The sequence below is a fragment of the Heterodontus francisci genome, chromosome 17 (genome assembly GCF_036365525.1).
Source record: "Heterodontus francisci isolate sHetFra1 chromosome 17, sHetFra1.hap1, whole genome shotgun sequence".
Taxonomy (NCBI): domain Eukaryota; kingdom Metazoa; phylum Chordata; class Chondrichthyes; order Heterodontiformes; family Heterodontidae; genus Heterodontus; species Heterodontus francisci.
Genome location: NC_090387.1, coordinates 26,746,112 through 26,759,801, shown reverse-complemented (window position 1 = coordinate 26,759,801; position 13,690 = coordinate 26,746,112). Strand labels below are relative to the sequence as shown.

The window sequence follows — 13,690 nt, the reverse complement described above, 5'->3', positions numbered from 1 at the left end:
AAAATGGGACTACGACGTCAAATTGTAGTGTGTTATGTGGAAGCAATTTTTTTTGCGTAAGTTACATTTGAGTATAAAGTAGAACAACACTGCTTCAAAAACCACATAAAGCAAGAGACTTATGTAACAATTATTACATCTTGAACCGAACAACTCTAGAAAGGAAACCATTAATAATTTGGCCCTAAGTTGGCAGTCTCACTGGAAGGCACCAAAAGAATGAGCGCTTGTCAGAGAATAGGCTTATGGCATAGCGCAGGGCAGTGTATTGGGCTTTTATTATTTATCTAGCCCATGCTGTGCTTGATATAAAAATGTTTGATGCTAACACTTTGTTCAAAGCGGGAAACAATTCATTCCCAACCTTGAAGAGCACAACAAATGTGGTAAAATAGAAACTGTCAATGCTAACTCGGTTTCTATAATAATTTGGAAGGTTTAATTACATTTTTGTTGTATTCGATGCAGTACAGAAACTACAGCAACTTGTGTAGGTTTCCTAACACAGCTAAAGAATGATTAATGAGAAAGTGGATCCAGTTAAAAGACAGATGCCAGCATCATGGCATGTTGTCTCCTTTCTGCCTAACTGATACTCCTGAATGTCCTATACAAATTTTCCATTGTAAGCTCCACCAGAATGATAGCAAAGTGGGTAGGTAGGGGTATTACAGCTGTAAAAGGTGCCATATAAAATAATTGATTCCCATTTATTGCAATTGACATAGAACTCCCACATCTAATGCTTACATTTATTATGTATCTTGAAGATTGACATAGCAGCATCAATTTTGCTACACTATCTGCTTTTCATCCTGAAGTTCAGGAATGCGGGGACAGTGCAGATGCTGTGGTTTGCCAGCAGTATTTCCAGTATTTAGGAGAATTGTAATTAGCCTGTTTTGTCAGTGGGCTTATAAATAAACACTTCTCTTTCTGTGTTTTAAAAGAAGTAAATTTAACAAATATATTAGACTGTCAGAAGACTAATGTGTCAACTGAAGTGTGAGTCCTTTTGAATAGATTTGTATGATGAAGTATAATGCCACAGGGATTAACTTTAAAATATTGGTGTGAATTTGATGGCGTGATAAGATATCCCGGAGTAAGGAAAGTGCCAGAGACTGATGCTCGAAGTCATGGCAAATGTCCAGCAATGCAATCTGAGCTCAAACTTTAATTGATGCCGCTACTGGTAACAGTCAGAATTACTAAAATGGTAGCATAGTGGTTATGTTACTGGACTAGTAATCCAGAGGCTTGGATTTATGATCTGGAGATATGAGTTTAGATCTTACCATGGCAGCTAGGGAATTTGAATTCAGTTAGTTAATTAAACAAATCTGGAATTAAAAAGCTCGCACCAGTAACACCATAAAACTACTGGATTGTCATTAAAAATCTATCCAGTTCGCTAATGTCCTTTTGGGAAGGAAATCTGCGCTCCTTACCTGGTCTGGCCTATGTGTGACTCCAGACCCGCAGCAATGTGGTTAACTCTTAACTGGCATCTGCATTGGCCCACTCAATTTAGGGATGGATTTAGTGACGCTGACATCCCATGCAGAAATTTGAAAACGTACAACGTGTATATGTACATATACAATAGAACAACTTTATAAGGTTTTCCCAGGTAGTACATGGGTGCAGAGGTAAATTGTACCCAAATGTGCTTGCAATTGCACTGCTTAGGATATACTTCAAGTTTCCAGTAAAATAAAGTTGGATAATCACAAGCATAAATCATTTTCTTTTTCCTTTTAATTAGAATGTAATTCCTTGATGTTTGTATGAGTGGTAACCTGGCTCAATTTTATTAATACTGCTGAAAATAGGTTTATCACCAAACAAGCATTTTTAATAAAGGCGTCCAGTTCCCCAGCAGTGACTGGATTTAAAATCACTAAAAATGACTTAGAAAAACTGTACTGAACCATTTAGTAGTTTCATTAGTATATGTTAGTCAGTTTCTTAATAAATTGAACATTTTCGGGATTAATTTCTTTTTGAATTGTGCTTAAGAAAATTAGTGCAGTTTGAAGAGCCGTTCCAAACCAGAGCAACCGGCAGATTCTTGACATTTCAGCCTGGAGGCATGGACACTTTAGTGGACGGGGCCTGATTTGTGTGAAATCAACTCCTGAAACAGCGTAAAAGATCACAAAAAACACAGATGTGTGTGTTTTTTGGCCTAACTCATTTGCACTTAAAATTCCCTGATCTTTTGTACTGGTCCGACCAATTCCATGTGTTGATATAACCAGCAGAGACTCGACCCCCTTGTTCAAAAGTAATGTAGAGCTCTTATAGACTATCCCTCTTATTATGGACATTATTATACTGAGGAGGTTTAAAGTTATATCTATTCCATAAGTGGTACTTTCATTTCATTCCTCAGTGACAAAACTGCCTAAAGTGACAAAAAAAATCTACCTATAGTAGATTATACCTGACACTATTTAGAACTGATTGAGAATGCTGTGCTGATCTGAACAGAAATGGAATTGTGCACATCCTTAGCAACACATTACGACTTGAATTCACATGAGAATATAACTTCCTGTGAATGATTTCCCTTTTATAATCATAAATTGAAGACATAATATGTGTGTGAATACATTTATACTCTATTTACTGAGAGAATACACTTGATAAGCTGTGGTTTAATATAAGAACATAGGAAATAGGAGCAGGAATAGACCATATGGCCCCTCAAGCTGGGACTGCCATTCAATAAGATCATGTTGACCTCAACTCCATTCTCCTGTCTGCTCCCCAGAACACTTGATTCCCTTAGAGTCCAAAAATCTATTGATTTCAGCTTTGAACATACTCAACAAATATACTCAATGTTTAGTAAAACATTAGCTGCCACGTAAGAATCCACGCAAGTCAATACTGGCTTTTCTGAGGTGAGCAGCATATACTTGTGAAATAGATTTGACTCAGATGAAATTGTGGTTTGGCTGGAAACACAAGCTCCTCTTTTTCTGGGTGGGGGAAGGAGGACAGAGAATTAAAAGGAATCGTGCCAACTTTTTTAAGGCCTCTCCTTTTTCTTCAGATTAATTATTGAGTAATGGAAATGTTTTTATAACGCAAATAGCCAATTGCATATTGCTGCAAAAAATTGATCTGATTGGTTTGTCAGTACAGTCGAACAGTGTACGCCTTAAACAGTGTGCAAGCAACAATGAAATGGTGATTGTTTTTGCTATATTTCAACATTTTGTTACTTTATTTTATCCCTTCTGCAAATCTTTGGTGCTGTGGTGCTGTGTACTGTTGTTCCTGATACAGTTTAGAAAATAATCCAGCTCCTTTGCCCTTAACCATGTCTCTGAAAGTAGTATGGTCCTGTTTTTGTGATTCATTTTCCCTTCTTCTTTATGAAGGACATATTTCCTTTCTACTTGACCTCGGCCCAACCATCTTCAGCTGCTTCATCAATGACCTTCCCTCCATCATAAGGTCAGAAGTGGGGATGTTCATTGATGATTGCACAATGTTAAGCACCATTCGCAACTCCTCAGATATTGAAGCAGCCCATGTCCCTATGCAGCAAGACCCGGACAACATCCAGGCTGGGCTGATAAGTGGAAAGTAACATTCAGGTCACATAAGTGCCAGGCAATGATCATCTCAAACGAAAGAGAATCTAACCATCTCCCTTGACGTTCAATGTCGTTACCAATGCTGAATCTTCCACTAGCATTATCCTAGGAGTTGCCAGAAACTGAACTGGACCAGCCATGTAAATGCTGTGGCTACAAGAGCAGGTCAGAGACTGGGAATTCTGCGGTGAGTAACTCACCTCCTGTCTCCCCAATGCCTGTCCACCATCTACAAGGCAAAGTCAGGGGTGTGATGGAATACTCACCACTTGCCTGGATGGGTGCAGTTCCAACAACACTCACGAAGCTCGACACCATTCAGGACAAAGCAACCCGCTTGATTTGCACCCCATCCACAAGCATTCACTCCCTCCAGCACCAACGCACAGTGGCAGCAGTGTGTACCATATACAAGATGCACTACAGCAACTCACCAAAGCTCCTTTGACAGCACCTTCCAAACCCGTGACCTCTACCATTTAGAAGGACAAGGGCAGCAAATGCACATGGGAACACCACCACCTGTAAGTTTCCCCTCTAAGACATCCAGACTTGGAACAATATCACCGTTCCTTCACTGTCGCCTGGTCAAAATCCTGGAACTCCCTTCCTAACAGCACTATGGACTGCAGCGGTTCAGGGAGTCAGCTCACTACCACCTTCTCAAGGGCAATTAAGAATGAGCAATAAATGCTGGGATAGCCAGCGAAGCCCACATCCCAGGATCAAATAAAAAAAACAAGCATTAACTTGACTTGTGGAATAGTCATGGGGTAGAATCTTCACAGCCCCTTGGAGATGGCTTTGGAGGTGGGGGGCCCTTGTGCTTATCTACCTCCCTCAGCAGTGCCCACCTCCTCTCATTGGGCCTCCCATGTCACTGTCCCATCCGCTGTCCTTAAGTGGATTGCAGACTTGGAGGCGACCTATTAATTGACTTCCTCCGGTGTCATTGCGATGCCGTGCTGACGGCAGACACCAACAGGGTCAGGAAATGGTCCCGAACCTCAATTATTTTCTGTATCATGAAGATTCTGCCCACAGTGACAAGCTATATCATAGCACAGTGGTGCAGCCTGTTATGACTTTAAATTCAGCATACAGCGGAACCTCCCTTATATGGGTCCATAGTTAATGCTGCAGCTACGTATGGGACCTGTTCCTCTGCAGCTAGTTGCAGCTCTGGTTCTGTTTTTCCATCACAGCCTTTGCACATAGAGGACTAAACTTGGAGGAAACATTTATGAATGGGTGTGACCGATGTGGAGCCCTGCACAGGCATGCTGCCCATGATTTCCATCCATTAAAACTGATGGCCTCACAAATTTGAATATTTTACAATTTGTATACCAAAGTGATCATAAATACTTGTTTTATGTTGTCATATTTACATGGAGTCAACGCCGCATGAGCTTCTGGATTTGAGTCAAATAAAGAACAAGCCAATCAGATTGATAGATGTGGATACGGTCTGAAGTCACGTATCATTATAGTTGGGTCATGGCTTGTGGCCATCAAGCAAAACCATCAGTATGAGAAATGACACGTTTGATTGTCTCACTTCCACTAAAAAATCTTATTGTAAATTGAAGGACCCTTTTAATACACAATACAGGAAGAGTAACTTTCACAGGTGTCATGAACAGATTTTTTGCAATGTCCTGTTAAATTGATAAATCTAAGTACATGGATGTGGCTGCAAAGTCTGGCCCCAATAGGCAATCACACCATATTTTACAAAGATTTGTCTTACATGTATAGGCACTCATCTGTCATTGAGTTTATTTACTCTATATGTTAGATGTGAGTAATGAAGCCACATTTGCCTTGAGTTTATGGACTATTCACAGTGGTGCAGTGGTTAGCACCGCAGCCTCACAGCTCTAGGGACCCGGGTTCGATTCTGGGTACTGCCTGTACGGAATTTGCAAATTCTCCCTGTGACTGCGTGGGTTTTCGCCGGGTGCTCCGGTTTCCTCCCACAGCCAAAGACTTGCAGGTTGATAGATAAATTGGCCGTTGTAAATTGCCCCTAGTGTAGGTAGGTGGTAGGCAATATGGGATTACTGCAGGGTTAGTATAAACAGGTGGTTGTTGGTCGGCACAGACTCGGTGGGCCGAAGGGCCTGTCAAACTTGATTTGGGCTAACATTTCTCACTTTGAGTTCAGGCAAGCTAGTGTCCAAACCCTAATAGTACAATCGTAATCTGGCATTAATATGGGGCTTTGCCTTGAAACATACCAGAATTTTGGAATTTGCCATCCCACCTTCACAAAGACTGATGGTTATAGCGGTTTGATTGTTTTGAATGCTGCCGAGACTGAAAAAAATCTCAGGGTAGATTTTCTGATGAGGTGTTAATCAATTGATATGCTATTAGCACCAGCCAAACCACTTGCTGGATTTTCAAAATGTGGTTGGGAACCAGACGCCCAGATCATTTCTGACACCAACTGCATCACTCATGTGACACTATTTTGAAATATAAATGCCCTAATTGGGCAGGAGGTGAGCTTGGCATCCAATTAATGGTGCCGAGCACCTCCAGGAGGCAGGAGCATGAGTGGCAAAGGCAGGGGGCAGCCATAATGGGGCCTACCACTGCCTTGCAGAAGAGAGCACGCAGCTTCTTCGAGGGCCAGTTGTATAAACCAACAAGATGGTGTGAAAGCATCCAAATCTGAGGTAATGGCTGGATTTTATATCACCGTTACTTGCGGCAGCGAGCTCAAAAAATGGTGGCCCGCCGAACAGCCACCCACAATCGCCTGCGCAGCAGCTCATTTCAATAGCCCATGCTGGCCACCCCCCCCCCCCCCACTGCCCCAATCACGTGGAGGGGGCAGGCTGTCCGTCATTGGCAATGGTGTCAATTGCCTGTACGCAGGCACTGGCGCATTTTTAAAGGGCAGCCAGCCCTGCTGGCAAATGTGAAGTTTTGAAATGAAAGCTCCCCAAAATTAACAAAATAACATTGTAACGCCCCTTTCCAATCCCCCGATAAAACTTACAGGAAGTTTTTGCCCTTTTCCCCCAAAACGCTTACCTTTGAATTCTGACCTTCTCCCCGACAGACTGCACAAAGCTGAAAGTGCACCTCTTCCCAAAATCCCCTACACTGACGATGCTTATTTGACCCCATTGCACCCCTGCCCCGCAGAAAAGATCTTAGCTCCTCCCCCCCTCCCCAGAATTGAAGGCGCGGGAGTGCCGGCCGTGGCGGCGAAGATCACAGCGGGCCTGGAATATTCAAGGTAAGTTGATTTAAATGTATTCATCTCAATTTAAATATTTAAATCCAGGTCCTGTCATCCAGCGGCAGAGGGGGGCCACCCAGAAGCCTGACATCATGGGCTTGGTAAAATTCAGCCCAATGCACATGATCTGGTGCAAGATCCCCGAGCGTCCCATAACTTTTAAGCTCAAAAAAAAGTTTCCCTTCGCCTGTTTCCATTAGCATGCACCTGAATATTGCCAGAATCCCATTTGAAAATTCCAGTCCCGACCTCCCTGGCCCCTTAACAAGCTCCTTTAGGAGCTTAATGTGCCATTAATTGGAGGCAAGCGTTCCCTCCCTGCTGCCATCACTTGACATCTCCTGTCAGACTAAAATTTGTGATCCAGAGATGCCCTCTGGGACCGTGATTTTTAAATCGCGTTCTCACCCGACCCCGACCCCACCAGTATTCGAAAATCCGGCCCCATGAGTGGGCTGATCCCGCCTGGTTTTGCAAGAGCAGGTTAATTTACATGGTATGGGCAAGCTCTCAACTCACCTGGAGCGCGATGTTGGGAGTTCATCACGGGGGATAAATTTCATGTAAACAGGTTTCAGGGGCTGTTTACAAAGGAATAGGCACAATTAAAGGGATGCAGTCGCTTAAAGGTAGGTGACAATATATGAGATCAGAATGGTGGTAGACTTTGAAAGACTGTTAGCATTTAAAAAAAAAATGTTAATCTTACAAAATGTTGTATTGGTAGCAAAAATTGCTGGTAAAACCCAGTGGCTGACACACTAAATGTGGAGGCAGGAAACTGAGTCTGTGGCCAAGGAATTAAAAAAAATATCATTCTCTGGATGTGGGTGTCACTAGCAAGGCCAGCCTTTATTGTTCATCCTTAGTTGCCCTAAGAAACTGGTGGTGGTAGGGGGCCTTCTCGAACCACTCAACCACTGCTGTCACATATGGGCCAGACCAGATAAGGACAGCAGGTTTCATTCGCTAAAGGGCATTAATGAACCTGTTTGATGGTGCAGTGCTCCAGTTTGATGGCTGGTAAGGTAGAGATGGTGCAGAATGACATGTTAACCAGGAAAATGGTCCTGCTTGCCACTCCAGGGAACCCTGCACCTAGGACAACATGTCTGGTAGGAGGTGGAGAAAGAGCACTTGAGGATATAGTTGAACATTACTGGTGGCACAGTGGCGCAGTGGTTAGCACTGCAGCCTCACAGCTCCAGCGACCCGGGTTCAATTCTGGGTACTGCCTGTGTGGAGTTTGCAAGTTCTCCCTGTGTCTGCGTGGGTTTCCTCCGGGTGCTCCGGTTTCCTCCCACATGCCAAAAGACTTGCAGGTTGATAGGTTAATTGGCCGTTATAAATTGCCCCTAGTATAGGTAGGTGGTAGGGAAATATAGGGACAGGTGGGGATGTGGTAGGAATATGGAATTAGTGTAGGATTAGTATAAATGGGTGGTTGATGGTCGGCACAGGCTCGGTGGGCCGAAGGGCCTGTTTCAGTGCTGTATCTCTAAACTAAACTAAACCCTATGGTGTGTGTTAGCTTCTCCTTGGAGAAGATGACACAGCTCTGGTTGACTTCTGACCCAGGACCTCAGTAGCCAATTCTTTGTGGCCAAGTAGCATAGATACTTACAGCACAAAAGAAAGCCTTTGGACCCATCATGTCTGCGCATGCTGTTTGCTCCAGCAGTCCAAAACGAATCCTGATGCGCTGTTGTCTCCTGATCGTCTGTTCCTTCTTCTGTTTCATATGGTTATCCATTTTGATGAGGTCAGTGACAGTCCTTTGGACGGTGGCTTGATGTTCGGTGGTGGGGTCATGGTCCAGAGGGAGGTAGGAAGAAGTGTCCGTGAGTTGGCGTTGAGCTTCTGCAAGGTAGAGGTCGGTACGCCATATGACAACAGCACCTCCCTTGTCTGCAGGTTTGATGACCATGTCGGGGTTAGACCTGAGAGAACGGAGTGCCTCAAGTTCAGAGGGGGACAGGTTAGAGTGAGTGAGGGGGCAGAGATGAATTGAGTAGTTCCTTTTTGCAACAATTAGGCCTACGTCAGCCATGATGTCAACCAGTGGTAATCTCAGATACTATTGAGATCATCTAACTGTGCAATGTTGATCCCGCTTCAAAAGAGTTACAGGTTTGGCATTGTTTAATTCAAGCATATATTAGAGCCAAGGTTTCCCAATCAAAGCCAATTTTTTTTGGCACTGATATTCGTGAGAGACAGAAGTGATTTCACTTGTGCTGAATTTACGTTTCTAGCTACAAGCATGAGTGTAATGTGCAAACAAAATGCCATCAAGATGCAGTGTCAGTTTGTCGAACAGATTTTTTAATTCCTATTGTGAGCATTGATTTAGTATGGAGTTCAAGTTCTCTTAATCTGTTAATTTGTACTAAATAAATGGACTAAGATGACACAAATGAAATGCGCCCTTGCTTAAAATCTCAGTGGATAAATGCTGTGATTTAAGTCTTAATGATCTATGCAAGGCAGAAATGAACCCAGTTAACTTGAAGTGCCCAATGCTCCATTTGGCTTCTTCCTGCGTTTGAAAGATAAGCCTGAGTAAGCTGCAGGCTCTACCACACCACTTTTATTTGTGTTCTATGATTGGCAGAACTTAGGAGGTGTGTTTCTCTAAGGCAGGGCTGGGTGAATTCTTATCTTTTTTTGAATCCCATTTTCAATGGTCAGTGATAAACCACTTTGCCAATCAACTATACTCTATGTTTTTAACCATAATGAAATGTACTCATTGACAGACAATGACCGTTTTAATGTTCATTGAAGATGGAATTTTAATTTGAGCCTTTCAGTCACTGACTCCAGCCATAGGCTTTCCATGGACATTGGGAATGATGGTAATCCTCATTGTACTATTGACTAACAGATTCCTTTGACGTGGCAGTAGGATACTGGCTATTTCAGTTTTGGACTTACCATTTTACTGATGAGTATCTCAGCTATATTAAAAATATATTGGGCGGAAGTTAATGGGCCCCCGGGAGATGGGCTAGGATGCAGGGATGCACATCGAATTGCAGCGGAAGACGTTGGAGGTGGAGGGCCCGTCACACCGCAGTTAAGTCAGGGGTGGGAAAGGCCGAAGACAGCCTTCCTGCCACCACTAGAATTAAACCAACGGCAGGGCATGCCTCCGCCACATGGAGAGGTCACCCAGTAAAGCAATCTGTGGCCCACAGAGTGCCCCCGGCAGGAAGGCCGCCCTTCCGTTAATACCCCCCCTAATGCCCACCCTTGCTCGGGCCTGCGACCCTACCTCATTTACCTGGGGTTCGGGGCTCCACTGCTGGACCTGGTCCCAGGCCTGGTGCAATACTGGCAGTGGCCACTGCTCCCGGTGGTGCTGCTGATGCTAGTGCGCTGTCAGTCCTCTGATTGGCCGGCAGCTCTGGGAGGCGGGATTTCTGTCCTTAAAGGGATGGGGACGATGGCGCCAGGCAGTTAATTGCCTTAGCGCTGTTGAATTCTTCCGGGGGTTCCAAAGGACCGAAGTGGTGTTCTCCCTCGCCTTTTCGGCCTGAAGGCGGGATGCCCGCTGACTTGACTAAATTCAGCCTATTTTCCCAGCTCTGTTAGAAGGCATGTAAAAAGTTCATCTCTTGCTTTGTCTGTAATTATATTCTGTGAGTAATAGTGTATATGGTTGCACATTTCAAGAGTTAAGGCGTTCCTGCTCAGCAACAATATATCGCATCTTTAAAATTGGTGATGGCCAAATGGTTTCATTCAATCATGTTCACTCCAAAGTTTTTAGCTCAGGGAAAATAGGCAAAGAGTAGTTTACAGCAACAAGGAGTTGAAACTTTGTGGTTGCTTTTGTCTCATTCTCTTCTATGAATTTTCTGCGTTGTTAACAAGATTTAACTCTAATAATCTGAAAATAGTTAGCATTGGATTTGTTGATTCAGAGATCAAATTTGAAGAACATTTCAGAGAAAGGAAATCTGTTTCTTTGTACGTTGTTTTGATACTTAATAGTTAACTTCGACAATCCTCCCTCTGTTTGGCACACTGATTTGATTAATGGCCACAAGTGACTGCAATCTGTAAGAACCTCAGAACCATTAGAGATATATTCATTAAATATTAACAAACTAAGGAAGGTTTTGGCTTAATTTTACTGAAAATATTTTTATAATGAATGCAACTGATTTCCCATGAGTTATGCGGTACATTGTTTTGTGCTAACTGAAAAAAATGCTGGTTAATATATTTTGAACTCCACTGGGACTGACATTTGCTTAAAGGATTGAAAAGCAATAAATTATGAATGGCATTTTGCCTATATTGTCAGAGAAAACCTGAATATCTTTCCAAGCGAAGCTAATGACGGTGGTGTCCTTCTGCCAAGACTTTTCATAAAAATCAACATGTGTGTGGGTCTATACTGTTAATCCAGCCGTGCTGTGCAATGTGGTTGGTTGTCTTCTACTGTTAAAGAAGCATGATTCCTTTTTTTTTGACATTTGGTACGAACCCTTTCTTTGGTCTTGCATTATGGGAGCTGTCAAAATAGCTCTTTCAATAGCTGCTGAAGGGGTGGATATTCTGGGTAGTCTGTTTGGCTTAGTGTTCCACCAGTCAATGCCATTGACATTGCCTGTTAAACCATCAAGGTGATGAAGAAAAAGATGAACTGTAAGAACTGGCACTAATATTTTTCATCTCTGAAATCTATTTTTCAATAACTTTATAAAATATGATTTTAGAAAATTATTTTGTTTACTATGATATAGGTTCCATGACCTGATGCAAACCCTCACCTGTTTTGTATCCAGATTCTAATTGGTAGTCCTGACAGGAGAGATCAGGTCACAAAAGCCAAATTTTAAAAGAACTGCCAAGTTCCATTTTTTAAATTAAATTTTTCAGACCAATTATTCATGCAGGGGCTTGATATCAAATCATTAATGAAAGCAAAATACAGCAATGCTGGAAATCCGAGAGAGAAACAGAAAATGTTGGAAATACTCAATCCATGAAGGGTCATTGACTGGAAATGTTAACTCTGTTTCCCTCTCCACAAGTGCTGCTGAACCTGCTGAGTATTTCAAGCACTTTTGGTTTTTCTCTATTAAATCATTTATGTTTTTCTGATTTGGCACTTTAGATCTTTTGAGTTCTTTTTCAGTGCTTTGACGCATGGCCTGTAGTATAACTCTTGTCAAAATTCTCTTATAGCAGTGTTTGGTGGAGCTGGCGACACTGCTTGTAAGAGATGGCTCAGCCACACTAGACATTGATGAATCAAACAGTGTTTTATCCTTCTTTCCTCAGGATTTTGGCAAGTGTCCTCGATTGAGACTTTTCACTCAGGAGTATATTCTTGCTTTGAATGAACTGAATGCTGGAATGGAGGTGGTGAAAAAATTCATTCACAGGTATCCACAATTTTACATTCTTCCTGACTAACTGGTGAAATGACATTATGACCCATGTATTTAGAAGAATAAGGGTTCACAGTGAAAGTTGATACAATATTCTTTAGATGAAAAAATAACTTCTGTCCAAATTAATAAACAGAGTATTAAGTATCTAATTGCATTATTAATTAATTAATTTTTATGCTATTTTAAATTTAATAGTTCTAGAGCATTATAACTGTGCATTATTTAGTTACATTTTCAGTTTCTAGTGTATAAACTGCTTTTAGATAATATGTTTCACTTATTTTATGTTACAGTATGCATGGTCCAACTGGCCAGTGTCCCCATCCAAGGGTCCTACCAAACCTTGTAGCTGTCTGCTTAGCTGCCATTTATTCTTGTTATGAAGAGTTTATTAACAGGTTTGTACAAAAGTTTGATGTTTATTAAATGTCTTAATACAAAATTAGATTGATTGAATAATGGCTCAGTGTCTCATTAGACTTGAATAGGTTGTAAAGTGGCTCCTGGTCTTCCCCTTCTTCCATGTAATGGTATGCTAGGCATGAATACCTCTAATGAGTGTTGTGAATGATTTTTCTTAAGGCTGCATTTGCTGACAATGCAACCACCAGGTGGCGCAGTACTAGCACATGCACAAATGCAGCCTCATCCACTGAAACATCACTGTCTCTGACGTCTCACACTGCTGCCAGTAATAAAGATGGCGCTGCTCAATTTATCACAAAATACTAATTAAACCTAAATCCCCTCAATGGTTGCGATCGCCGCTTCCATCCCACCCCCAACAGTACCCGCTCCCTCCTGCCATCGCGCTTCTCTTCACCACTCCCTCCTGCGCCCTTCTTATCGCCACTCGCTCCCCGCTTCCCCCAACCCACTCTCACCTCTGGCTGCTCTCTCCAGGCTGGGCCGCTTCTGTCCTCTTGGGCACTCGCTCCCACGTTGCCCCGTCACCACTTGCACCCCGCCTTGCTCTTTGGTGGCTCATTTTCTGTCGCTTCTTCGGGTGGCGAGGCAGGGAACAATCGGCCAAGAGGAGTGGGGGTGTGGTGAGGCCTCGAGCAAGCGGCTGAGGGGGGGAAGCGGCAAGGGCAGGAGTGAGTGGCTGAGGAGGGGAAGTGGCGAGACCTGAAATGAGCAGCCGGGGGTCGGGTGGGGGGAAGCAGCGAGGGCAGAAGTGAGTGGCTGAGGGAAGGCAGTAGCAGGCGGCCAAGTGGGGTAAGCGGCGATTGAAGCAGGGATAGTTGGAGGGAGCGGGATACTGCTCGGGTGACTGGAGGTGGCTATTGAGGGCTGAGGACTTCATTACATGGTGACATCATGTGTGCACATGCGTGCATTTATACTGGCAATCTGGCAAATGTTCACGCACACTGATGATGTCCGTGATTGCTCTGCGTTGTCAG

The 13,690-nt window shown here is 43.1% G+C and overlaps 1 protein-coding gene across 3 annotated transcripts in view; it reads left to right on the top strand.

Moving 5' to 3' along the window:
* The window catches only part of cmip (c-Maf inducing protein), a 235,850-nt gene that overhangs the window by 173,289 nt on the left and 48,871 nt on the right, over positions 1–13,690 (top strand). For all 3 annotated transcript variants that reach the window (XM_068049180.1, XM_068049181.1, XM_068049182.1), the window contains exons 8-9: positions 12,172–12,275; positions 12,578–12,682. In XM_068049180.1, coding sequence (XP_067905281.1) covers positions 12,172–12,275; positions 12,578–12,682 — 209 coding nt within the window. The remainder of the gene's footprint in view (positions 1–12,171; positions 12,276–12,577; positions 12,683–13,690) is intronic.